This window comes from Nuphar pumila, chromosome 2, assembly GCF_984573655.1.
Source record: "Nuphar pumila chromosome 2, dmNupPumi1.hap1.1, whole genome shotgun sequence".
NCBI classification, from domain to species: Eukaryota; Viridiplantae; Streptophyta; class Magnoliopsida; order Nymphaeales; family Nymphaeaceae; genus Nuphar; species Nuphar pumila.
The window spans coordinates 130,964,124-130,991,981 of NC_143250.1; the positions used below are offsets into that span (position 1 = coordinate 130,964,124).

Genomic DNA, 27,858 nt, shown 5'->3' on the forward strand with positions numbered 1-27,858 from the left:
AAGGTGGCCCAATCCTGGGTGGGGCAATTTCCCTTTGCAGGTCTACAGTAGAGAAGGATATGCGGCCAATTCTCCTCAACTGTACACTTGACAAGCATGTCAGGCTATTTTCTGTATTATACCAGAACCAGTTCTTCGTATAAATGCACTGTGCTCAAGAATGTAACTTGCAGTCATGGAGTCGGTGTTTCTACTCTACGGATACTCATGATGAATCAAGCAAGAATGAAACTGTAACATTGTATATTAAAGCCAATTGCCACTTGAATTATGCTTAACCAACTGTTATTCAATATTATGTACAGCTAAAGGTCAAAGAAGAGATGACCTTTGAACTATTGGATCCAACTATCACTGACAGAAGAATCGCCCCAACATAGACCCGCTCCCTGCTCCAGAAGTCCATCTCATCACTTATGCTGGTGAATGTTACACTCGTTATTTACAGTGGAAAGTTTTCCATATATTTATAGTGCATGCTGCCTCATTATTTTTCCATATGAGTATAGAATGTCGATAGTAAAAACCCTGGTTTCTTTCAGAATCCAGCATATTGAGTATACTGGCTATATGGTTCAGACTGCAATGCAATTGGTGCACGCACAACCTCATCAGGAAGATCAAATGCCTGTACAAGTTCTCTGGAAACACTCTTCAGTTGAAAACTCAGGTACTCAGTAAGCTTGTGGATTGCCTGCAAACAATTACAGACACCATTCTCATACTTAAACAAAGTTCTATTACAGGCATTAAAATACACAACTTGAATAAACCAAGCTCAGACATTGACAAAATGTTGATAGGTATAGCATGGCTCAAAGTTGTCACACAAATAGGACCTTTTAGTTCTTACCTTTGCCTTATTGGGAGCCACATAGTCTACATTACGAAAAGTACCAATATCCTTCCATATGCGATCCAAGGCATAAAGATCACAGACAAGCTTTAAAACAGATCGGGTGTTGCTGTCCGTGCAACTGCAGAACAACTTCATTAGAAAACTACAACCGCAATGCAGCAACCAAGCAAACTAAAGCTTACCTCTCGACAGCTTCGATAAACCTTGCCAAAATGACTGATTCAATATGAGACTCTGCAAGGGTTAATATATGATTTAAGCATCTGTTCCATGCACCAAAGCCTCCAAGGGTCTTAGAATGCTTGCGTAGGCGGATTGCAACAGTATGAAGCAACCGGGATGTTCGGTACTGCAACAAAATAGTAAAGAGTCCACTAAGTCTCACATTTGATGATAGTAACTGATGAAGAAGAGTTGAATTTCTGGGACTGAAAATAGTTTGGTTTCACCTACCCTGAATGCATCTAAATGGAAGGTAGGATCCCGCAGGTGGTCTTCTCCTTCACGACGAGTAGTTACAGGATTTGGCTGAGAGAGGTAAGCACCCATTGATTCTCTCAGGTAGTTCCATGTCACAGTGAGTGTTCCACCTTGGAATTTTTCTTGGTATTGTTTCAAAAGATATGCTGACACCTATATGATAAAGGAAAACCTGGTCATATGATGAACTCATAGTTGAAGAAAACAACAGAAACATAAATAGATGGCACTTGTGCATTACCTGCTGAAGAAGCACGGTATTGTCTCCTTCAAAAGTTTGAAATATATCATGGTCATTACGCAAATCACCAAACCTGTTCACAGCAGCATATCCATGTCCTCCACAAGCTTCTCGACATGTGCTCAAGGACTTAGCAGTATATGATGTAATATATGCTTTGAGACCAGAAGAGAGAGTATGAACATCACCAACTACCTGTTCATCGTGAGTCTTCTTCATCTCAGAGTATTTATCAACCAAATATTTTCCTGCAAAGTGGAAGGCATAAGCAGATGCAAGCATTGGCATGAGTTTATGCTGCTGGGATTGATAATCCAATATACTGATCTCTGGCTGCTTTGGAGGGCCGAATTGCTGCCGAAGCAGAGAATATCGAATTGCTATGGTCAGTGACAACTTAAGGACCCCAACAGAAGAATAGGCAATGGCCACTCTCCCACCGACCAGCTCCCCAAGAGTTGCAGCAAATCTTTTATTAATGGTTGGCAGGCTGCTTGTATATTGTCCATCACGTGAAACATCGCCAAATCGATTAAGCAGATTATCTCTTGGAATCCTCACATTCGTGAATTTTAATGCTCCATTATCAACCCCATTAAGGCCAATCTTATGACCACAGTCACGAATTTCAATGCCAGGAAGCGCACAGTGTGTTTCCATATCTCTTATTGGAACAATGAATGCATGCACTCCCATATCAACACCATCTTTTGATTCAGGTGATGGCAAGATTAGTTTGGCAAAGACAGTTGCAAACTTTCCATGAACTGCAGCATTGCCAATCCACCACTTTATTGCTCCATCATTAGGTGTGTTGATGATGAACTCATCAGTTGCAAGATCAAAGGTTGCTACTGTTTGAAGGCCTTGAACATTTGAACCTTTTTGTAAAATGATAAAAAAAGCAATGAGGACAGCTATAAAAGTGACTTCCCAAAATATAAACTTAATCAATGTCAAACTAAAATAAATTATGGCTGATGCTTTTTGCATGCAATCATAAAATGATCATTTCGATCATAGCTAAAGGCAGAACATGTAAAAATTAATTCAATGATGTAGAAAACTCACCATGATGCAGTTCTGTCATAGCAAAACAACCAGGATAATCTAAATTTTCTATTCCATCGAAGAACTTGTCTCTATGTTTTTTTGTGCCCAGATTTATCACTGATCCACCCCAAAGGCTGCCAGTAAACGTGTCAGGCTAATAAAGGAAAAATACAAAAAAACACTAACTGAATAGAATTGTAGACATACTATTTAGTTGAAGCTGCCAAATGGTCAAAAATTTTAAAAGCACAACCACTATAAATATGAGTGAATTTGAGGATGAGAGAAAGCTTAAAGTCACCAATAGGTCACTCAAAATATGAGATCCAAGAGCAAATAAGACGTAGGATTTACTTAGCACCTTGGTTTCAGTAATAATTCATGCAGCAATCACATAACCAGCCAAAAAGTACAGTTGTAAGATATACTTCTGGAGATGCCTGCTGGTTTGTTTTGTCAGGTCAAGATTGGCAGCTAACTTTCATGTTTCATTGAGGAAAAGAAAGAAACCCATACAGTACCCCTTTGGGAAAGAACCAATGAAAGACCACTCTGCAACCTTGCCATTGCTATAGCAACAGATATTGAGGCATTCCACAAGGTCATATTTACATGAAATTATATATGCATTTGTTTCTGCACAAGTTATGTGACTTGTCAGTTATTAGCAGATCTATTATATGACCTCTATCACAGATATCAGCAATATTTTCAAAATATCACAATATTATCACTGTATTTTCAGCGAACAGTATTATAGGTAAAATATCGCAATATTTTGAAAATATCATGATATTTTGAAAATATCACCAATGTGATTATATTGTGATATTATCACGAGAATATCATGATATTATCAATTATTTTTACTGTTCTTATTTATTTTCTACATCTTAAATGTGTTTTTATGCTTTGTTTTGCATTTTTTACTTATTTCTTATATTATATATGCATTTTATTATGTAAACATGATATTTTCTTATTTTTGTTATCTTTATATATTTAAAAAAAAAATTCAAACCCTGAGTTTTCCTGCGATTTATCACCAAACCTATAATATCATGAGAAATAACCTTGCAAAGATAATAGCTGATACCGATGTTTGTGGCTGTATATGACAAGGGCTTCCTAAGAATAAAAGCAAGTTTGAAGTGCATATAAGAACTTCAATATTGTTCACTTCAAATTGGCCTTATGATAGGCTCATATTCTGATGCTAGAATTTTCTAGTTTGCATTCTTTACTGCATTATCGTAATAAAGTGTTTGCTATGTGGCTGAATAACTACCTAGCGGGTTTGTTTGATATGGTCCTTACTCTCTTCAGCTTGCCAATAAGTTATGTCCTTACACCAGAATCATTCAAGTGCATCATCATACTATTGAATGCCATTTCAAACTCGTGAAAGCTCCTGGGTTCTCCCATGTTGAGCTATGTCAGGACCAGATTCCCAAAGGGGTCAGTCCTGCAGGCTTGGCTCATAGGGCATGGGGCACGGCTTGGAAAGGAGGTGTGCATGGGGTCTCTCACCAAGGTAGAGCGGGCTTGTGTCCAGCAGCAGGTGGACATGTAGCAGGTGGGTGCGGAGCAGGGAGCGCGTGTCCGACAGCTGGGGGACACGCTGCAGCAATAGAGGTGGGAAGGGATGCGTGTCTGACCAGTGGGGGTGACAGCGGGGGAAGGTGCTACTATGTGGCTGCTGAACACGCTGCAGGCGCAGCAGCAAGGAGCGAGGGAGGAGAGGTGTGTCCAGCGGAATGAGGTCACGCTGCAGGCTAAGGAGCAAGGGAGAGAGAGACGGGTCTCTCCAACCAGCTCATGCAGGCAGGAGGTAGGTGCGGTCGATGGTAGGGAGGAGGGTGGGCGATGGCCAGAAGGGAGAAAAACGTTCCTAACTAGCTGACGATGAACAGGGATGGCAATGGGTGAGGGAGAAGAACCGTTCCCTTGGTAGACAATCATTCACACGAACAAGAATGAAGAAAGAAGAATCTCTCACTAATCTTCATTAAAAATTACGTAAACTAAGAACATCTACTTATAGAATTACAAACAAACAAAACAGTAAAATAGACAGGCACACTCCCACACTAGATGGGGGGGGGGGGGCAGCGGACGTCCCCCTAGAGTCCCAATCGGGGTAGGTTTCCCTGGATTGGATCTTGAGGTTGTGTGGCTCCTCCGAATCGGATCCTCTGGGTCGAAACTGAAGCAAGAAAGGGTCTGTAACAAGCTACCAAATCAATGTCTAAGAAAGTTTGAGACTAAAGTTGTCAGCGGAGCACTAGAGACGGTGCCTTTCCATCTATGTGAGAATTGATGGAGAACAACACATCACAATATACGCCAACCACAAGATGTTTTTTACGTGGAAAATCATATAATCATAGAGAAAGTAATAGCAGTGCGGGTAAAATCCACCATATAAAAAAGTACTAATAAAGGAAACAATCTTGAGTCGATGTTCTAACCGGAGTTACCAGTCGAGGAAGCGGGAGCAGGAAGCGATACGGGAAGCGGGAGTGGGAAGCGAGGCACTTTCAAAAATTTAGGAAGCGGGGAAGCGTGGGACTACTTAGAAGATAATTCTGAACCGTCTCGGAAGCGACTTAGGAAGCGAACCGAAAGCGACCTAGGAAGCGAACCGGAAGAGAGGGGGAAGCGAAAAAATGGAAAAAATGGGGAAGCGCGCTTCCCATAAAAGGGAAGCGCGCTTCCCAAAAAAAGGGGACACTTCCCCTCACGCTTCGGAAGCGCAACGTTTCACGCTTCTGAAGCGCGCTTCCCCTTTTACCTAGGCGCTTCCGGTAACTCTGGTTCTAACTCAAGGATTGCCAAGAGAAAAAACTTAGTTAGGGTACCTTTGAAATGAGAGTGTCCTTCCAAGTGCCGAGTTTCACCAAATGTTGTCGTTGATGGATAGTGCTTCGTCGACTCCTAAAAGCACTCAAGACCTAAGGATTCTCTCTCTCTCTCTAGTTGATCATGTTGAATGGTTATTACCAAGGCCTTATTTATAGGCCTCTCCAGCCTCTTGTACTTCAGTTGAGACGGGATAGAACTCTTGAGATGAGCTTTATTTAATAGGATTCTAGAGAAGTCCATCTTTCTAGAGAATTTCATCTCTATCTTACTTATCTTCTAAATAACTCCATTAGAGTCTCATATGAATTACAGTTTAGTAGGACCCACCTCCACATGAGTCTAGAACAGGGTTACCGGAAGCACCATAGGGCATGAGGAAACGCATTTTGAAAGCACAAAACGTGGCGCTTTTGAAATGTACTGAGAAGCACCAAAAAAAATTGGGAAGTGTGCTTCCCAATTTAGGGAAAACACACTTCCCATTTAGGGGAAGCACGTTTCCCCTTCACTTCTCCTTTTTTTTATCTTTATTTTTCTTTCTTTTTTTGCTTCCCCTCGCTTGCTAGGTCACTTCCGAGACGATTCCTGGTTCGCTTCTAAGTCGTCCCGCACTTTTCGCTTCTTAAAATTTTGATAAGTGCACCGCTTCCTCGTTACCCCGACTGACAACTCTGGTCTAGAAACCCATGGAGAGCTCTATATAGGTAGGGACTTATTTGATCAAAGATCCTCCTCCCCCCCTCGACACATAAGAAGGACTTCCCCTCAATGGATTTTTGCCTAGTCTATGACTTCAAGTAGTATTCATGCCAATGAAATCCCTGCATAGCTTATTTATCTTTTCTTAGGGGTGTGGTCATCATGTATGATAGATTGCAATCTATATGAATCTTAACCAATCTCATTAATTGATTCTAAATGACATTGGTGATCTGATGATATCGATTGCCTATATAGTTTGTCTTGTCATGATATATTACATTTTTGCTTAAATATGTGGTTGTTTGATTATCACAGTAAATGACATACATGTCCTGTTTCAAATATAATTTATGCAAGAACCTTTTCATCCATAGCATCTCCTTGCCAGTTTAGTAGCTACAATATACTCAATCCTTGTCATGGAAAGTGCAGCACAACTTTGCAACTTACTCTGTCATGAGACAGCTCCCTCTATAAATGTGAATAAGTGCCCAAAAGTAGATATTCTGCCATCAATATCACTGATAGGACTGCATCAGTGTAACCTTCTAAGACAAGCTTGTTACTTTCATAAGTATAGCATAAGTGTGCTATAGAGATATCTGAGGATCCATGTCACGGTTATCCAATGTTCTTTTCCTAGGTTTGACATAAACTTGCTCACTGCACCAACTGCATATGTAATATCTAGTCTTATGCAAGCCATTGCCTACACCAAACTACCAACTACAAAAGCATCTAGAATACCATTCATCTCTTCCTTTTCTTTTTCAATTGAACGGTTTTTGCTTTCCAGTCAACTTAAAATGAGTTGCAACTAGTTTGACATCCATCATGATGAACCTTTCAAGCATCCATTCTACATAACTTTCTCATGACATCCATAATCTTTTTGTCTATCACACTTTATTTTCATGTTCAAAATTTGACTTCGTAAACCCAAATCCTTCATATCAAAGAATTTATTTAATTCTTACTTCAACCTATAAATCATGTATGAATCTTGACTAACACTCAACATGTCACCAACACAGAGTAAAAGGTAATAGAGTTATTTTTAAAACATTTTTCTAACATAAATACCATGATCTACAAGAGTCCTCTCATAATTATGACTTATCATGAAAAAGCCAAAACCTTTTATGCTACTGTCTCGGAATATGTTTCAACCCAAATAAGTGTTTATTTAACCTGTAGACTGTGTTCTTTTCTTTTGATTTCAAATCCTTCTCACTATATCTATATAGATTTTTTTTATTAAGTCACCATGGACAAAAGCAATATTCCTGTCTAGCTGTTTTATTTCCAAATCTGTGTATGCCGCAAGAGTCAGAACTACTAGTATAGATGAAATATTCACAAACGATATAAATATCTTATCAAAATCAATATCTTTCTTCTGTTTGAATCCTTTCATGACCAGGTCAACTTTATATTTTTTAGATCTCTACCTTTTGTTCTTCAATGCTTTCTTGCATTTTGGTAGTTTCACCTAATCGTATGTGTTGTTCTTATGCAAGGAATTTATTGCCTTTTGCATTGCATGCCACCACTTGTCTTTCTTCTCTTGCTCTTGAGCTTCTTCAAAGCTTTTAAGTTCTCTTGCATTAGTAAACATGATGTATTCATTATGAGAGTACCTTTTCGATGATTGAATCATTCTTCTAGACCTTCTAAGTTGCTACATCACTGGTGGCTCTTGAGGTTGCTACTTCACCAAGTAAAATATCACTAACACAAGAGAGTGTATCGAGTCAATATTCAAACTCAAGGAATACAAGAGAAATAAAGTCATAAGCTCAATTAGGATATCTATGGGATGAGACTGACCTTGTTCCCAACAATGAATTTTGCTAAAGGGTTACCACTGATGAGTAGTACTTACCAACTTCTGAAGGCACTCAAGACCTGAGGCCTCTCTCTCTCAAAATGATGTTGAATAGCTCTCCCCATGGCCCTATTTATAAGTCTCTCCAACCTCGTTTATCTTAATTGAGGTATGATAACTCTTGAGATGGACTTTATATGATAGGATTCTAAAGAAGATCATCATTTTAGAAAAATCCACTTCTATTGTCCTATCTTCTATAGAGCTCCATCATAGTCCTATTTGAATCAAGGCTTGGCGGGACCCACTTCAACATGGATCTAGAAACCCATGGAGCGCCTTACTTGAGTATGTCATTTACTGTGATAATCAAAGTATTATAGATTTAAACAAAAGTTCAAGATATCATGCTAGAACAAAGCATAAAAAACATCTAATATAATTAGATTATTGATGTCATTGAAATCAGCTATTTGCATAAAATACATATAGACCACAATTTATCAGATATGATAACCAAACATTTAGACTTGGTTGACATCAGTACTACTTGAAGGCATAGATTAGACTAAAAGTCTAAAATCTATTAAAGCAAGCCCTCATCATGGGTCTAGAGGGGGAGATTGTTGATCGTATAAGAGCCTACCCAAATAGAGATTCCCCATGGGATTCTAGACTCATGAGGAGACTGTTATCGTCAAATCGTAATTTAGATGGGGCTTTAATGAAGTTTGCTAGAAGACAAAAAACATAGAGATGGGATTCTCTAGAAGGATGGACTTTTGTAGAAGCCTATCCGATAAGGCTCATCCCAAGAGTTCTATCCCATTTCAACTAGGATAGAGGGGGTTGAAGAGGCCTATAAATAGGGTTCTAAGAAGATCCATTCAACATTATCAATTAGAAAGAGGAAGAAAATGAAGATAGGCAAAAAGAGAGAGAGAGAGATCTCAGGAGTACCCATCAACAACAACCTTGGTAAAGTTCAACACAAAAAAGGTCGATCTCATCTTGGATGCATCCTACATGAGTTTATTCTTCTTGTAATCCCCGAGTTATGTCATATCGATCCGCAATGGTTTCTTGTATTGGTGATATTTTATTTTATTTAGTAGATTTTACTGTCAATGCCTCATGGTTTTTCTCTTTGATTAGAAGCTATGTCACCTGGGTGCGGGTGCGGGTACAGAGGGTACAACACAACAATTCCAAAATATGTGGGTACAGGGATAAAACTATAACTATATATATATATTAAATATCATATAAATACAAAATAAATTCAAAGAATCAAACTCATAATTTAACATAATTTATCACATAAATATTTTATAGAACAAATATGGCATGTCCAGGTACCTGCCACTGTGTCAACATGAGTTCGGAGGGTGAAATGGTGTGTCCTGATATCATAGATTAGAAGGGTTTTCTACATACAAAATTCTTTTCTTAGGGTTGACTTATATTGTAGTCTATTAATTTTCATTGATTATCACATACACCAATTCCCAACATTATTGCCTCGCTGCCATTGAGAGTCCACACCCAATAAGTGTCACATAGAACACTCCATCAATCCTTTTAAAACTGCCAATAGAGAATTAGAGATATATCCTTGCTGTTGTTTAGAGTCCAGACTCCAAACAGAATAAGTGTCATCTCTTACACTCCATCAATCGCTTTGTTCTCGCAAATGAAGTCAAGGCTACTAAACAAAACCAGTTTTCCAAATCTCATAAATGCATAATATTTCACTTTGAGGCTAGTTTGGGGAAGGAGGGGTTTAAATTCAAAAGAGCATGGTTCACACCCATGTGTACTAAACCTTTGAGTTATATGGCCATTCCGTTTTTATTGGAACCAGTCCTAGGAGTGCGATCTACAAGGAACCCTTCCTCTCTTCAGCCATTCAATTGCTGATTAAAACGTGGAAGCAAGTTCCTCTCTACTATATAAGAACAGCGCAATGATTCAAGGTGACCAGTTGGAGAGAGAGGTCATAATTAGAGGCTGGGAAACCAGATGAGGTGCTTGTAGCTCGGTTCATGTTAGGCTTGTCAAGAGCTAGTTTGAAAATGTGAAACAGGCTCAGCAAGCTGAACATGAACAACTAATGTTCGGCTCGGCTAGTGCAAGCTCGTTTATCAATAATAAATATACAACAACAACAACTACGCCTTCATCCCAAAACAATTGGGGTCAGCGATATGAACCAAAAAAGAAATTCATTTTGGGTCTTCCACATGAATCCTTTTCCTCCAATCATTTCTATCCAATGCCATGTCCTCGGTGAGGTTCAAAGCATTCATATCCTTTCCTGTCATCTCCATCCAAGTCTTCCTAGGCCTACCCCGACCTCTTTTAACTAATATATTTTCCCATTTCTCCAACCTTCTAACTGGAGCATCATTAGGCCTTCGCCGAATATGTCCAAACCACCGTAAACGATTCTCTCGCATCTTATTTTCAATGGGTACAACACCTACCTTCTTACGTATCTCCTCGTTCCGAATCTTATCTTTTATTGTATTTCCACACATCCATCTAAGCATCCGCATCTCAGCTACACTCATTTTTTGAATATGATGTCTCTTGGCAGCCCAACATTCCGTACCATATAGTAAAGCGGGCCGAATAGTCGTCCTATAAAACTTTCCCTTCAACCGCAATGGCATTCTACAATCGCACAACACTCCAGTTGCACTTTTCCATTTCATCCACCCAACCTTTATCCTATGATTTACATCTTCATCAATTTCTCCATACTTTTGAATGATGGATCCCAAATATTTGAAATAATCATTCACCGGTATTTCTTGCTCACCAAGCTTCACTACACTCCCATCACTACTTTGTTGCTTACTAAACCGACATTCCATATATTCAGTCTTACTCTTACTCAACTTAAAACCTCTAGCTTCCAATGTCTGTCTCCATAATTCCAACTTAGCATTAACCCCAGCTCTAGACTCATCAATCAAAACAATATCATCAGCAAACAACATACACCACGGTACATTTTCTTGAATTGATCTCGTAAGCTCATCCATCACTATCGCAAATAGAAAAGGGCTTAAAGCAGATCCTTGATGTAACCCAACCGTTATCGGAAAATTGGTTGTCACCCCTCCACAAGTGCGGACATTGGTTACTACTCCTTCATACATATCTTTAATTATACTAATATACTTGAGAGAAACACCTTTCTTCATCATTGTCCACCAGAGAACGTCCCTAGGTACTCTATCGTATGCCTTCTCTAAATCAATAAAAACCATATGCAAATCTTTATTCCTCTCTCTATATCTTTCAATAAGTTGTCTAAGAAGATGAATAGCTTCCATAGTTGATATTCCAGGCATAAAACCAAATTGATTCTCCGATATCATGACAACCTTCCTCAACCTAGACTCAATCACCCTCTCCCAAAGTTTCATAGTATGACTCATGAGTTTTATACCACGATAGTTTGTGCAATCTTGTATATCACCCTTATTCTTATATAAAGGCACCAAAGTACTCTTCCTCCACTCATTAGGCATCTTATTTGTTCGCCAAATCAAGTTAAAAAGATTTGTCAACCATTCAAAACCTTTCTCTCCCAAGCATTTCCAAGCCTCGATAGGTATACCATCTGGGCCAACCGCCCTTCTTGATTTCATTTTCTTCAAAGCTTCTGCAATTTCTTTCTTTTGAATCTTGCGCATGAAGTCACGATTTATCTCATGAAAAAGAATGGAGAAGTCTCCAAGATCTTGAGCATGACTATCATTAAATAGTTTATCAATAATAAATATATTTTCCATATATCATAATGCTTGGCTTGCAAGTAATAAGCATGGAATTCGAATCATATTGCTTACAAGGTTGACACAATTATTTAGTCTGTAGATGGGCCAGTTCCAGCTAAGCTCAGTAGGTCTGGGGTAAAAATTCTATTATTTCTAACTAAACAATACTTTTTTTTTTTTTGTAAATGAGCTAGCTCATGCTTGGCTTGTTCAACTGAAGCTTTTCATGAGGTCAAGGTCAGCTTGGCTCAACACAAGAAATGAGCCGAGCTTGATCACCCTCTGTTCGGTTCGTTTGATTCATTTACCAGCCCTTATATAGAGGTTTCAATAAGACATCCTTTTTCATTTAGTAATATTAAAAAAATTATTGGTCGCCATTAGATCATTGTTCCACGATGCATCATTTATTCAAATTGGAATCAGTGTCTCTTCCTTGAGTATACCTCAAAACACTTTTTGCAATTCCATCACCCTCGCCTATCTCACAAGCTAACACATTTCCACCATATATCAGAACCAGTCAAGAAGTCACAAGCTAAACCCTGTAATATGTTGCCTCCAATTAACTAATGTTCTACATAACAAAACCCTCAATTCCATGAAACGAAATTCCGGATCCAAAAGCCTAACGCCAAAAAACAAGCAAATCCTTGGAATGGGCATTCCCTTTCAATTCCAAAAAGCAAGGTAGCTAAGGTTCTGTTTGGAAACTAGGTACTGGGATAGGAAGTGTCATTTGAGGAAGTGGAGACTGCTACCACCTCTTGGAGAAGAGGTGGTAGCTATGGATTCCATTCTTTAGTGTAAATACAAAGGTGAGAGGATCTCAGTTCCCATCCCAAATGCATAAACACCCATCCCAGCTACCAGTTTTCAAATAGTTTGACCAATTTTTTGCCAAATACATTAACTCTTATCCCAGCTCCTAGTTTCCAAACAGGGCCTAAAATACAACACTAATAATTCCACCAGTCGCTAAAAACAAAAACCCCAATTCGACCAACACGACAAGCAAACGTTACTGTTCACCCGCTCATCAAGGAAACTTGGATATGTTGGGATATTTTGCTTTTTTCACAACCCAAAATCCCAGCTGTATCCTACTTTTCTGGGTAAGTGGATACGTCCAAAACACACTGTTACACAAACACTTTATCTGGATAAATAGAAGGTATGAGGAAATTGTGTTGGGAGAACGAACACAACATCCCAACTTATCTGGGTTTTCTCGAGAACTAGATTTATCCAAAAGCACCATCCACATAAAAAAAAACAATAAAAAAAAACCGACCCCACCAAACGGGCATCCGATTCGGCAAAGTCAAAAAATCCAAGAACACACAAATCCACAAACCAAACACGCAAAGAACTCGACAAAATCACGGCCTCCGGTCCAAGAAGCCAAATAAGGCAAGAATTGGAAAAAGAGGGAGTGTGGGACCTGTACTGGACGCCCAACTTGACGCCGAGCGACATGTCGACGGAGCCGGCGGCCTCCATGATTGCAAAGTAGCATGCAGGGTCCTCGGAGACGAGCCGGAGCGGCCTGAACCCGGCCTCGCGGATCAGCCCCAGGAGCTGCCTCATGCAGAGGTCGCGGTGGTCTTCCCTGGCGATCTCGAGGGGCGTCCGGAGCTCCGGATGCGCCACGAAGAAGCGGTAGACCCGATCCTGCACGTCCCGGTGGCTCCCCCGGATGTAAGCCGAGAGGAGGGACGAGTCCGGGAGGGCAGGCCCTGCCCTGGCGCAGGGCGCCGGTGCGATGAGGAGCCGGCGCTCCATCCCCCGACTTGGGATGAGCTGCAACCGCAGGCGTTGGATCCGGCGGGACGCGGCGTCGTCAGCCGCATCGTCGCCGTTGGTTCTAGGGTTCGTCGCCATCTTCTGCAGCTTGGGGGAAGAAGGAAGGAGGAGAAGAAGAAGAAGAAGGGTTTCCCTTTTGGTTTCCTTAAAGACGCGAGAGGTTGGGAAAGGTTGTCCCGTCACGCAATGACACGTGGCGATCTCGCAGAATGCCACGTCGGATTCCGTGGGTTGACTACGTTGCCAATCTGGTATAGGGAGGTGGGTCCAAGCCAGCGATTCTCACAGATCTCGTTCTCCGGAGAATAGGGAAAACCACGCGATATTTTCCCGGGAAACCACGCGATATTTTCCCGGGAAAACCACGCGATTTTCTTGAGGAAATCTCGAAGAGATATTTTAAGCATACACATGAAAAAAAAAAATTACAAGAACATTAATGTTATTAATAAAAATTTGGAAAATACATGTTGATTTTCAAAATACGATGTTGCAGTCATGAACAGGGTGGGTATTTTCTGAAAATATCGTGAGTTTTAGTAATATATTGGTTTTTTGAGGATATTGTCATTTTAATTTTTAAGAAAGTAATACATCCGAAGTTCGGACCCTGGGTTGGGGATCCGGAATGCATGTGGTCGTGCTCCGAAATGCGAGGGATAAGGATCCACGTAGTTGTCGATAAGGTTCCTTGTCAGAGTGACGGAGGTGGATTGCGACAAGTAACGTCTAAAGGCGAAGAACTGATGGTAAAACAAGGGTGGGACCCGTGGGACTCTTCTTATAAAAATTAATTGGATCTGGATCTGGATCTGTTAGAGAGGTAAGATGCGAGCTCTGACACAGGGACACGACAAAATGGTCCCGTGTCACTCTTAACACGTGATGACACGTAATATAATGCAGCACGACATGCCGCTGACACGTTATTGACCTCATCGGACTTCGTCAGTGATGTGTCAAAGCCTCATTTCCGATCATTTATTAGCTTTAAAAAACAAAAAATTCTTTCCCGTCCGTTTGATTTGGTTCGTTTCCTCAGAATTTGGCGCTTATTACACATACCCAGTTTTAATATACAGAAAAATATTATTGGAAAGAAACGATATGTTTAATTAAAATGTGTTGATTTTCAATTGTATTTTTGGCCTTTTTATGTGTCCTTATGGTTAAAATAAACTTGATTTTTCATCAGATTTTCTTCTTGGTATGTGATTTAAGAGGATGACAAATTATCTTCATGTCTGAATTTCCTAAGGTTTTAAGAAAGCAGTTTTAGTTAATTTTGATCATTGGTACACATAAGGTTAGTTCTGTCTAAATATGGCATGGATTTTTCTAATTCTGAATAATATTTTCTGTTGGATCAATCTGATTTACTTTCGCATTTGAAAGTGAATCTGATTTGTATAAGCAGCCGAACATAAAAAGTTAAGCTGTGAGAAAGTGAATCTCATTTGCCTTTCCAAATGAGAGTTACTTTCTAATTTGCTTGGTGATTCTGGAGCTTGGTGACTTCAATGGCGGTCTCTGAGGTAAGGCTTATGGCTACCCTTGAGAAGAACAATCCATTCAATTCTTATGCTGAGGTTGATCATTCATCTTAAGAAGAATAAACAAGAATGGCTAACCTTGTTATTTGATGCTTGTTAAGATTAATGGATCATGACAAGTTAGAAATTTACATTTTTTTGGCTAGTTTGCAATATATATTCTCATTATGTCCCATTCTGCCCACATAGGTTTTAAGTGTTTTTATGCTTTTGAATCATGTTTCTACTATGAAAAAAGCATAATGTGTTCCTTAATCTCCCTTTTTTAGTTAGGTCTCATTAGGCTCCTTCAAAAATAATAGTTTTAAGTATTTTTTCTCACGTCTAATCTATAGGTTTTGTTTAGTGGGAACCAACTTTTGGATCACCGGAATCTGACCTGCATAAATGTTTTTCCGATGATCCAAAACCAATGGTTATGAAGGTACCAGTTTTTTTCAGCTCAAAAAATATGTTTTATCGAAAAAAACATGATCTAATAGTCGATTCCCATTAAATAGAACATGCTAAACACATCTAACTGTTCAGAATGAGAAATGGGGCCTTACAAGACCTAACGAAAAAAGGGGGCCTAAGAAGTGCATCTCTCTCTTTATATATATATATATATAGGGTAACTGGAATATGTAAACCAACAAAATATGTAAATTGGTATGGACCAAGATTTCCGTAAGTTTTTTTTTTCTAAAATTTCACATGCAATTTAGATGCTTGATTTTATAAAAAGAAGAATATTTTAAGGCTTGAAAATCAATGGTTTAAAATTTTTGAATATATTTAAGCATATAAAATCGCTTTTCTTGATTCGAGTAGGATGATCTAATAGTCAATTTCATGAATGCATCAGTAGGGTTAAATTTAAAAAAAAAAACTTATGAAAAACTCGGTTGATACTAGTTTACATATTTCAGTTTATATATATATATCCTAGAACGCAGTGTCATAGCTAAGATTCATGTGAGGGGGGGGGGGGCGCAAACGGGGGTGTAGAAAAAAAAAATATTTGTGTGATAGTCGGGGGTTCGGGGGCAGCACCCCTGGAATTTTTGCTTTTGAGATAAAATAAAAAATGGTTACAATTATTAATAAAAATCTATTTCATATGGACAAATCAAACTATTTGCTGCAGTCAGGGCTGGGCTGGGCTACAAAAATGGATAAAAATCTATTTCATATGGAATCAGGGCTGGGCTAGGACTGGGCTTTTTAAAAAAAAAAAAAATAACTTAGCTACGCCTTTGCTAGAACCATAGCGATGTCAGCTAGTAAAGTAAGTAAGCTTCGCTTAGAATACCATTCTCTCTTTTTGAGCAAAGCTTAGAAAAACTAATATGCTGATTAAGCAAAGGTGCCCGCTTAAGCTTACTAAGTGAAGGATACTTGCAAGTATGACTACTCTCCTTTGCCAGGGGAAGTAGTTTTGTCGCTTAGCAACTGACGCTACGGGAAGCATTAGCTCGATCGAGGTTCGAAGATGTGAAGCTTACTAAACAAGTCCTTTCTTATGGTGGGTAAGTAAGCGTAAGTTTGTGTCCTTTATAGGGATGGCAGTGAGGCGGGGCGGGGGACAAGGTCTCCACCCCCGCCCCGCCTCAAGATTTTATCCTCCATCCCCGGCGGGGATGGATTTTATCCTCCACCCCCGCCTTCATACCCGTTTCATGTCCTCCATCCCCGGTTCAAACGGGGATGAGGCAGGGCGGGGCGGGGATATTGCGGGGAAAAGTGGTTGGGGCGGGGATGAGGCGGGGATCGTGGCGGGGTTGGGGCGGGGATGAGGCAGGGCGGGGCGGGGAAAAGTGCACGTCCGTCCCCGCCTCCACCCCCGGACGGGGATGGATTTTAACCTTCGTCCCCGCCTCCATCCCCGTTTCATACCCTTCATCCCTGGTCCAAACGGGGCGAGGCGGGGCAGGGCCCCGGTCCACTGCCATCCCTAGTCCTATATTTGAAAATTTTCTCGAATCAGTGGTGTGTATCTCAATCCTCTCGTGTCCTTGTGACATAGGAAGTGAGGGAGCAGAAAACCTATCCCATCGACTAGGATAGTTCTAATTCTGTCAACAGGCTCAGATGTCTGACCTGTCCGTGAAAAGTAGGCCCCGCTCAGGGAGCCGCCAACACTCCAACCCTCCCTAAGTAACTTAGAAACAGGTTTGGGTTCAGGTTCGGGTTTATTTGGGACCAGGAAAAGAAAGCCGAGATCCAACCTGTATAATTTAACAATGTTTAGAACATATAATACTCGGATCATGTCAAGTTGGACCGCACATCATGCAAAAACTTAGTTCACAGTACTCGAGTCATATATTATTTGGGTCAGCAATTTTATGCCCATAATCGAGAATCCAGGCTCTGGCCCACATGTATATTAAACATAGATCCAACCCATTGGCAGCCCTAGGGTGTAAGTGTAACTCCTCTTGGCCCAATTTCAAAATTCTGAAACATTATATGTGGATGTTTTATGTTTCTCCAGATCCAGAATAAGTGCTGGATACTTGATGCGGATTGAGATCTGGTACGATTCAGGTTCAAATTATCCATTAAGATTTATTTTGTTTTTGAAGTTTTTATTTAGAATTTTAGATTGTATTTGGACATTGTTGAAGCTTTTACTTGATCCATCTTGATAGTTAGGAAGTCTATTTAGGATTAGGAATTTTATCAACAATAAGAAGTTTATCCCAATTAGAAAATTTATCATAATTACGAAGCTTAGACCTATCTGATTTAGAGCATCTCACCTACAAATAGATAAGAGGTGGAAGAAACTAAGCAATTAAGTTTTTGAGTATGTGTTATGAGATAATTTCTGATTCTTGTTATGTCTCAGCTTTTTCAGATAATAGAATTTTCAGTGGTTTGGAGTTATCCTAGTTCTATAGCTGGGTTTTGACATCAGGCTACCAACTTAGTTCTAAGCCATTCATAATTAGTGCAAAAGATATGCTAGTATATACATGCAATTCTGATTTTACAAAATAATGTCAAAAAGTTTTTACATATATATGAGTGTTCTTCCTTGTAAATCAAGATGGGTTATAGGAACTATGGGATTAGAATCCATGATTCAAATCCAAGATTTGATAAAATTAGAGCTCTTATGAATTATTTTTTAAGAAATACTTATAGGAGAGAAAGAGAGTAGCTGCCTACCCTTTTATGTGCATACGTGGGCCAACACGCACGTGTGGTGTGACTGCTAAACCAACATGGATCCCATCATTTGACATAAGATGAGTTCCATCATATGTCAATCTGGACGGCTAAAATCAGTCCACATCCAAGTAAAAATGTGGACCAACCCTAGCAGTTGATTGGATGTCTAGGATTGAATGTAGGATGAAACCCATCCTATTTTAAATGATGCACATGTAGATTTACCTGACCAACTAGAGAAAGCTTTTTACTCTTTCAAGAGATTTAGGAGCTTCTTAAGAAAACACAAGATTTAGTGATAGAAAGGTGATCTTTAGTAGAGCCACCAAAATTAGCATCACAAAAGGCTCTCAACTATAAAGAAGATGATGATAAAAAAAATCAATAATGCATAATATCCCTTACATATCTTATGATTCAAAGTACAATTGCCAAATGAACTGTAGTGGGAGAACTCATGAACTCACAAACAACATGCACTACATAAGTAATATATGGTCTAGATATAGTAAAATATATCAAGCTCTCAATTAATTGTTTATGAATCACTGGATCCTCAAGCTTCACCCTATCTCATGCTCTCAACTTCAAATTGGCTTTCATGGGTGACTAACTTTCTTAGCATCATCTGCTAACATCGCTTTCACCACCAGATTGTGTTGTGAGAACTATAGTCCCCTTTTTTAGTAGGTTGTTTTCAAGCTCAAGAAATATTTTAGGATTCCTAAATCCTTTATTTAATATAATTTAGCCAATTTTCTCTTGGTATCTTTAACCTTTTTTAGGGTATCTCCTGTGATGATCATGTCATCAATATACAATAGAAATACACAGTTTTCATGCACAACAGAAGATACAAATAAGGTCAGATTATGATAACTCTATTTAAAGCCAAGAGATTTGATGACAACTAAATATATTAAACCAAGCTTGAGGTGCTTATTTGAGATCATACAAAGCCTTCTTTAGTTTACAGACTCTACTCTTAGGATTTAAGTATCCCTGAGGCAACTCCATATATACTTCTGAGGATTCTCAAATTTTGAAAAGAACAAAATATGGTTTTCTAAAAGAATTTTGAGAGTTTGTAGGGTCTACTCTACAAGTTGCTTGTCTTTCCTCTTCCATTGAGTAGGGATCAACTGCACCCGAAGCTTAAAATCTTAAACACAAGCTTCAACTTTGATAGTGCACGTACCTCATAGGTATGTCCTAAAAAAAGAGCGAGCTTGATGGCATGAGCCATCAAGAGTCGAGAAAAAGTAGAAACAATCATAATATGTGAAGGTTAGGGAGTTCTATACTTATAAAATAAATAAAATAAATATAAAAATAAAACTGAATCTCACCTCCAACTTAGTTAGCCATTTCTTAGGATGTGATGAGAGCGATGAAACTCGGGCAACACTCTTACTAGATGCAGGCTCTAAAGGTAAGTGAGATAAGGGATTTGGGTCTTAGGCTAAGCTAAGAGGGCTAGGTCTAGTTGATAAGATATTTTGGCAGTGTAGATACAACTAGATCTTAGAATCCAGATGCCTAGAATAGGAAAAGCAAACCCCAATTTATAGGTTTTTCTGGCGGATCCAGACACAATTCCCGCAAATCAAGGATCCATCCAAGGTCGACATGGGGGGACCCCATCAATTAGAATTCAAAAGAGCATTCCTTATTGGCCAAAGGTTCTGATTTTGGAGAGAATAAGGATAGAATCTAGGAGGTTCTTCCCCAAATGGCATGCATTTTTTAATTATGAAAAGTGTTGACAACAAATAGTGCTGACGACATATAATGTTAGCGACAATCAAAAACTCCTAACGATAGTGATGTAGAGCATTGAGATTCATGCCACACAAGTGAGGAGCCAAATGTAGATCCAAAACTAAAAATCTGATCCAGGATACATACCCAATCCAATTTTGATCAATTTAGGCCAATTCAAGACCCAAAGGTATTTTGGTAATTTTATATGCAATAATTTTTTTAGATTTTTGTCACGTATACCTTAAAAAATGAGGAGGCCCCAATCCAAGCCAAGTGTAGCCTTCTAGTTGGCTCAAGAGAGAGATGGCCTTCTGAGAGAGCAATCCTATTCAAACCACCTCACACCAATTATTATTGAGCCAACAAGAGGAACAAGAGGTGCCGCCCAAGTGAGCTCCTCTCTTTAGATCTAGTGGATTCTCATTGGCCAACAAAGAGGAGAATAAGGTAACTCATTTAAGACTTGTCTTTCGAGGTGGCCTCCCATGAGGGCCAATGAGAGCCAAGGGAGGTCTTCTCTTCACTTTTCAAAAAAATGTGGGGGAGTTTTTTTCTTCTACTTTTGAACTTTGATATTTTGTAAAAAAATGGCTGGAGAGGAAAAAATAAGATTTGAGTGTGAGTGTAAATCTTGTAATTGACATGAAGGACGACCCATTCCCATCTTTGTATCTTTCTTGGTGATGTCTTGTTGTTCATGAAAACGTTGTGCACGTTGGTGGAAAAATCCCAGCCGAGTCTGTTCATGGTGTGGAGCTGAACGTCTTTGGAAGCTGCTCGAGTGCTATTGAACCAAGAGTGTTTGCTGGAACCAAGGGTGCTAAACCTGAATGGAAAGTGTTGCTGAACTAGGAGACTCCATCGCTGCTGCTGCGGATTAAAAGCTGAAATGTGTGAAGATCGAAACCCTTGTTTTTGATGGTGTCACTGCTGGGACCTTCGCTACTGAACGCGTCATTTGAACCAGGTGCTTCAACAGCACTTGGAACCCTTGCTGCGAAGCCTGGCGTTGGAGAGGTTGCGGCGTCATTCACGTTGGAGCATAGACTGTACCTACATTTCAATTATGTGGAACTGTTGAGACTCATCGTTGAAGTCTTCACCCATATTTTAATCCATATCTATTAAGCATTCTTTGGAATCAATCCCTACCTGCGTTAAATTAAAATTCTGTCATGTGCTATTGCAACTAATGTCGGTTTGATTTGTTTAGTGAAAAGCACGTTCGATGTTCAATCGGATCTGAAAATTTATGTAATATTAGCGTTGGAATTAGTCGTGTCTAATTCCCGTGAGATATACATACATATGTTTTCTCAATCGGCGTTGGAATTAGTTGTTTGTTACTGATTTCAGCTTGCGTGTATGTTAGAATTTTTGTTTAAAGCATGAAGCAGATTAATTTTCTGTTTGCGTGACTGAACATTAGATTCATCCCTTGTTGGTTTACTCCTTTCAATTTCATAGTTTAGCTGAAACAGATTTGTACTCCCTCAATTTTATGAGAACTGAAATTGAAGGCAAGTTATGTATATATATATATTGTTTTGAAACTGATTATAACAATTTTCAGAATTTATAAAATCTGGTTTTTACTTTCTTATACAAAATCTGAAAATTGATTCAAAAAAGTCACATATATTTTTGAGAACCAGTCACTTTCACATTCATATCGTACCTTAGAGTGTGTCTGCGAATCGTCGGTTTGCACTAGACCATGTCTGGTTAGGAAAGAGTCGATCACACTTCATAGATCAACTAACCACTAATGACAAACCATGTGTCATTAGGAAAGTCCTAATAACACATCAGGGAAAATGCCAACTGTTGATGATTCGAGAAAAATGCTAACGACACATAATTAGAAAATGACATTGTTTTGGCTATAACTTGGATTTTAATATTGGATCGACCTGATTTTGTGCTTGTTAGAAAGTTGAAATCCTTGAGTTTAATTCATTTTTTGGTCAAAAATCTTAAAGATACAATTTTAAAAGACAAAAAATAAGATTGAAGTTGCCTTTGTTTTGTAGTAAACCGAAAACATGAGATCTTTGATATATGAAATGTATCAGTAAAAAATGGGGTGTCTATAAATGCTCCTATAACGCTCCAATTTTTTAAATCAAAAATTTAGAAATATTTTTTTAAACCCCTTTACATGATTTTCAAGAAACACAACGAAAACTCTTTTTAAATATGGTTCAAGCCTTGAGCGGGTTACAGATACAACCCACACATAAGTAGGACTAGAATAATTCAATCAAACTATTGTTTATATTTAAATAAATCAAATATTAGTCTCAAACAATATCAGAGTTTACAGGACTTAATCAAATAAAAAAATAATAAAAATATCAAGTCCTCTCAAAAGCTTTAAAGAACCGTGACCGTCTTGGCACCACCCCGAGCTTACTGTTATTACCCTCTGGCCTACTCATTACTTAAAATATTATAAGTAGAGGCATAAGTCCACAACCTCAGTAGGTAATCACCAAAACACGTGAACACAAATATTTCAATCATAGCAACAAGCATTGGCATATTTTCAGATATCATCTAACTCATGCAACATCATAATATCTGAATTAAGTAAAATTTACATCAAAATAACTAATCATTTTTGTATTCATATTACAGAATAAACATGCTACAATGCAGCATGCCAATGAAATAACAATTTATGCACAAACTGAAATATTATAATGATTCTATTTTGATTTCTTATGTTCCACTTTTCCTCCTGTTCGAAGGTACACTCTCGGGTTTCTAACTTTGATTCAACCAATCTAATGAGGAGTATATTATGACATATATTTTATTAATCTCATTGAACTGAAGAATCTACAACCTCACACCGAGGTTCCATTGGAGCGGTTCGTAACCGAGAGAAACTCTCAGTGGTCCTACACAAAATTGATTCTTACTCTGAAGTGATTTTAGACATACCACCTAAGACACATGGTAGTCTGGGCTCCTTACGATCGAAGACAGGGGGCCAGGAGATGTCGTTTCCCTCCAAAACAAAACAACGGCCAACCAGTCGTGTGTACCCCTACTCTCTTCAAAGTGGGCTCCAGTCTAAAGAACCTGTTTCGAATGGGTCATGGGTATTATTTAATTATTAGGCTCATAAATTAAATTACATGTGCTCACAACATACGCACCCGAGCTCACAAGCACAATCTCTTCACTAGAGATTTCATAAGTAAGCATGTTTTAACCCATTCAGATCCCACAGTTCACACTGTGAGCCCGGCCTCCATGAGGCAAATATGTGATTATGTGCATAAATATCTTTTCTGTCTCTGGTGCACCACATGCACCCATAGGTTTCACTGAACCCTAGCTCACACCCGAGCCACACACATGCTCATATCACACATCATTATCACCATGTCATATGCTCGCATGCATAAATAAAGGTTGCAACCACATGCAATTTATTATTACAATTCACTTTACACTAATCATGTCTTATGATATTCAACGTTTATTAACATGTATGTCATATTAATGGTTATAAATCAAGAATAACATGAAATATATTCAGTTTGCATGCATATTAGCTCAAATTTCAAGATAAACATTTATAAATGTTGTATAATATAAAATATACTTAAGCATCCATACATGTTGTAATGTGTAAATTTGAATCCCTATTAACTGATTTTTAGAAAACCCACCAAAAATCACAAGACCGAATTGTACTTTTTCAATTTTACTAAGACAGTCCCCATATCTCAAGGACACGGTTCAAGAAAAAGAATTAAAAAATTTGTTGTAATAAATTCAGAAAAAATCTGAAACTAAACCCTATTCAGGAAAAATATAAGACTGATCCTGTCAACTACAAAAATTTATCGTAGATTGGAAAATTTCTCCAAACAAATAGAAAAATCTTTTGAAAACACTCTTTTTATAGGATTTTCTGATACATGTTACCTTCCATGTAGATTTTTTTCAATTTAGGTTGGGTTTTTAGAATTATCAAAATCATGGGTTGGAACAATCATGCAGATAGGGCAGAAAACCTATGCTCTATTTCAATAGACGTTTTAAGCTCAATACTGATCCAAATGAAGTGAAACAAGATTTTAAATTTAAGCTCTATATATGTAAAACACTTAAATATTTTTATTTTAATTTCTTAACTTTGTTTTCAAGAAAATATTGATTTTTTTCTAAAATATATTAGAATAAAAAATGCGGATAGAAAAGCCAAGATTCAAACTCATGCAAAATCCATAAAGCAAAAACAAGATTCAAGGTAAAAGTCCATACAATCATAATTTTTTATGCTTTAAACATATTTACATCATCGTATAATACATATTTGCTCAGATTCATGCTAATCTTGCTAAAACCATAACATACATTATCCAAGAATCATAAAACCTCAAAGAAATACCTCAAATATGATTATATCTATGCAAGAATCATAAGAAACCCTAAACAATCATGAAAACATGAATTTTTTTTGCAATAACATGTTTAATCATGCTAAACATGAAAACAAACTCCTCAATTGCCTAATGCTTCTTGAATTTGAATCTTATACACACATGACAGAGATATTTATGGGTAGCATCACTGCAAACCCTCACGAGACCTTACTCGTCCATTGGGATAACCCAGGGGTTTAAAGGGCTTATTGCATACGCTAAATATAACCGTGATTCCTACGAAAGTGAGTTAGGCTTTTGTCTTAGTTAGTTGTTATTTTTACTTTTTGCTTCAGTTTGATCGAGTACTAGCAAACGATAAGCATGGGAGAATTTGATCATGCATATATTTTTATATTTTATTCATACTATTTTATGCATGATCCATAGAAAAATTGCATTAAAAACTCATTTTTATAGTTAGTTTCGAGAAATTGCTTTAAAATAAAAAATACAGGAAAATCACACATTTCAAAGCTTGCCCTGCGTTTTTCAGTGTTTTGGTTAGGTTAGGATTTTTTCTAACTTGTAATTTAATTATATGAGTAATTAATTAATTTTAGTTAGTTTAGAAGTTTTACTTTTTGAAAAACATGTTTTCTAGAGGAGACCCCTTTTGGAATTTTTAAAAACTATTCAGACTTTCATAAAAATCATGAAAACCTAATATTTTTAATATAAATAGTATATTTTCAACTAGATCAAGCGTTTTTGCCTCTAAGAAAAATGCCCCCTCTTCTGCCTCTCTCTCTTCTTTCTTCTCTCTTATCTCTCTCTTCTTATCGGTTCCTTTCATGTTCTTCCTTTCTTCTTTCTCTTCTTCTAAACCTTTTCGTCTTCGGTATTTTCGTTCTTTATTCATCGGGAAAACATCTGCAGCTCAAGAAAAAACCATCTTCTTCTTCTCAACCCATCAATTGAAGGTAAATTGCATGGTTTGCATAAACATTTTTATTGAAAATATATTTTTAAAAAATACTTTATTAAAAGAGTTGCATCAATGACTGGCGTGTGACCCTCTGTTGACCTACAACTCTCACTCTTGTACATGCCTTAATACAACTAACTTCGACTCATGTAAACTACCAAACAAATACCAAATGTTACAACTTAGAGCTAGAGATATTACCTAATCTCTCGTGCTACTCATATTCAACTAGTCCAAGTAATACAAGCCTCTCCTCCTATGGTCAGTGGCGTAGCTAGGATTCATGTGAGGGGGGGGCAAACAGGGCTGTAGCAAAAAAAAAAAATTGGTGTGATAGTCAGGGGTTTGGGGGCAGCACCCCGAAAAAAAATTTTTTGAGATAAAATAAAAAACGGCTCCCCCCCCAACTAGAGAGAATGTAACAATACAGTTAAATTTGATAATTTGACTAGGAAAATAAGATTCATTGCAAGAAAAGTGACATGATAAACTTATGAAATATTTAATTTGATTTGCAGTGTGAAAGGTACCAATATAGGTGACAGTTGACTAATATGAACTTATGAGCAGTGATGTCTATCAGAGAGCAACAATGAGTGACTGAGTTAAATGCTGCAACTGTAGCATACGTTGCTGCATTTGTTGTATCAACTCCAAAATCTGCAATTGGCTTTTACCATAATGTTTAAGCAAACAAGTCAAAATGTTGAGTATTTTCACTGCAATCTGTTTGCCCATTCTTGTCCATAAAACTCTATCCAAGTGACAGTAGCAAAACCTTCAATTTTCTTTTTCAGTTCACATGCCCAATATCTTTGCAATAATGACATCTCATACCACTCATGTCACCTCTTGATGCTCATGACATAGTAATTCTTTCATCATTAAATCTTCTATTCTGACAAACAGAAGCACAAATTCCATAAAACTTCATTGAACCAAGCTGGATCAATTCTCCACTCCATCACAACCACAACCACAACCCTCAACTGCACAATAACAATACCTGTCAATAACAACAACAAAATAGCCAAGAACAATGCAAGAAACAACCAATCACCACATTATCCAAGCCACAAATCTATATTAACTTCAAAGGATTTGTGTCCACGTAGAATACACCCCAAGTACAATGATATGCATAATATCAGCCCAAATATGCAAAATTAGTCCTGTTGAGTTTCAAGGGAATGATCTGAACAATCTCCTGCAGATGCGCCAAACCCCAAATTACGATTTTGAATACTGCATAAAACACACAAACCAAACCAAACAAACACACAAACTAAAGAATCACTGCTGCAACTCAAGTGAGACAATATTGAGAAGACATAATGGCCCTCAACAAGACACAAGAAGGCAAATGCCAATAACCCGCAAGAACCTCAATAGCACCCACAAAAATAAAACCCGATAGCACGATTTTCACATCAGTGGCACAAAAACACTCTATGCAGTCATGATGAACATCAACAACAGCCAATACTCAATATTCGCGTCCAAACAGGATCCTTGCCAATATTTTCATATATATTCAAGTAGTTGATGGCTGATTATAGATTAGATCCTGAGCAGATACGTTCTGCTCTTTTCCAACCCTGACTGGACCGAGGTGAAACCGGGTCAAGATCAGGTTTATACCAACCTGTTTGACCGCTTCTATATAAAGATCATTAAAACTTACCTATTTCTGATGAATCTAAGGATCACACAGCCTCATATCTGATCTGGATCAGCGACTTCATTATGAGGTCTAAGTTAAGTCGGGATCCATAACCGGACCAGATATATATATATATATATATATATATATATATATGGTTCCGGGTCAAGCACAACCAGATTCATGTCTGATCCATTTGAAACCGGATCAGTGCAATATGATTTTACAAAAATTTGTGCATTAAGCACCCCATCACCCTCCATCAGGTCTTGGGTCCCACACCTGACAGGCCATGTCCCCAAGATGGAGGGTGATCAGGTGCTTAATGCACAAATATTTGTGCAATCATATTGCACCTGATCTTTTCACATTTGAAACCCTGCAGCCCAAGGCATACAATAAGACTAAATGTGAACACCAGAAAGCGCTTCTATAGTGACAGTGGGTTGTGTGGATTCAGTGGTTGGAAGGTGCTTTCCAACGCCCTTTGATTTTTCCCATTTACGCTGTATTTTATATTACAATTTTTATGAATATCAATATGTTTCCAGGAGTTTCCCAAAATAAAAATTTCAAAATATCAGGAGATTTTTTTCCCAGATACCCTCGTAGAGTGCGAGATTCGTGACATTGATTAATAACCACCCGTACGTTGGCATCAGAATTCCACCATAATTCTGCTAATCCAAACACCACCGTAGTCAAGGAAATGGAAACT

General features: G+C 38.2%; 1 protein-coding gene across 1 annotated transcript; it reads right to left on the minus strand.

Moving 5' to 3' along the window:
• Positions 1-246: 246 nt before the first annotated feature.
• On the minus strand, positions 247-13,738 carry ACX2 (acyl-CoA oxidase 2). Its single transcript, XM_089996827.1, has 7 exons — positions 13,264-13,738; positions 2,652-2,767; positions 1,581-2,461; positions 1,313-1,492; positions 1,042-1,208; positions 854-977; positions 247-694 (listed from the first exon to the last, which is right to left on the minus strand). The coding sequence occupies exons 1-7, from the start codon at positions 13,701-13,703 to the stop codon at positions 539-541; spliced, it is 2,064 nt and encodes a 687-aa protein (XP_089852953.1). The 5' UTR covers positions 13,704-13,738; the 3' UTR covers positions 247-538.
• Positions 13,739-27,858: the final 14,120 nt, after the last annotated feature.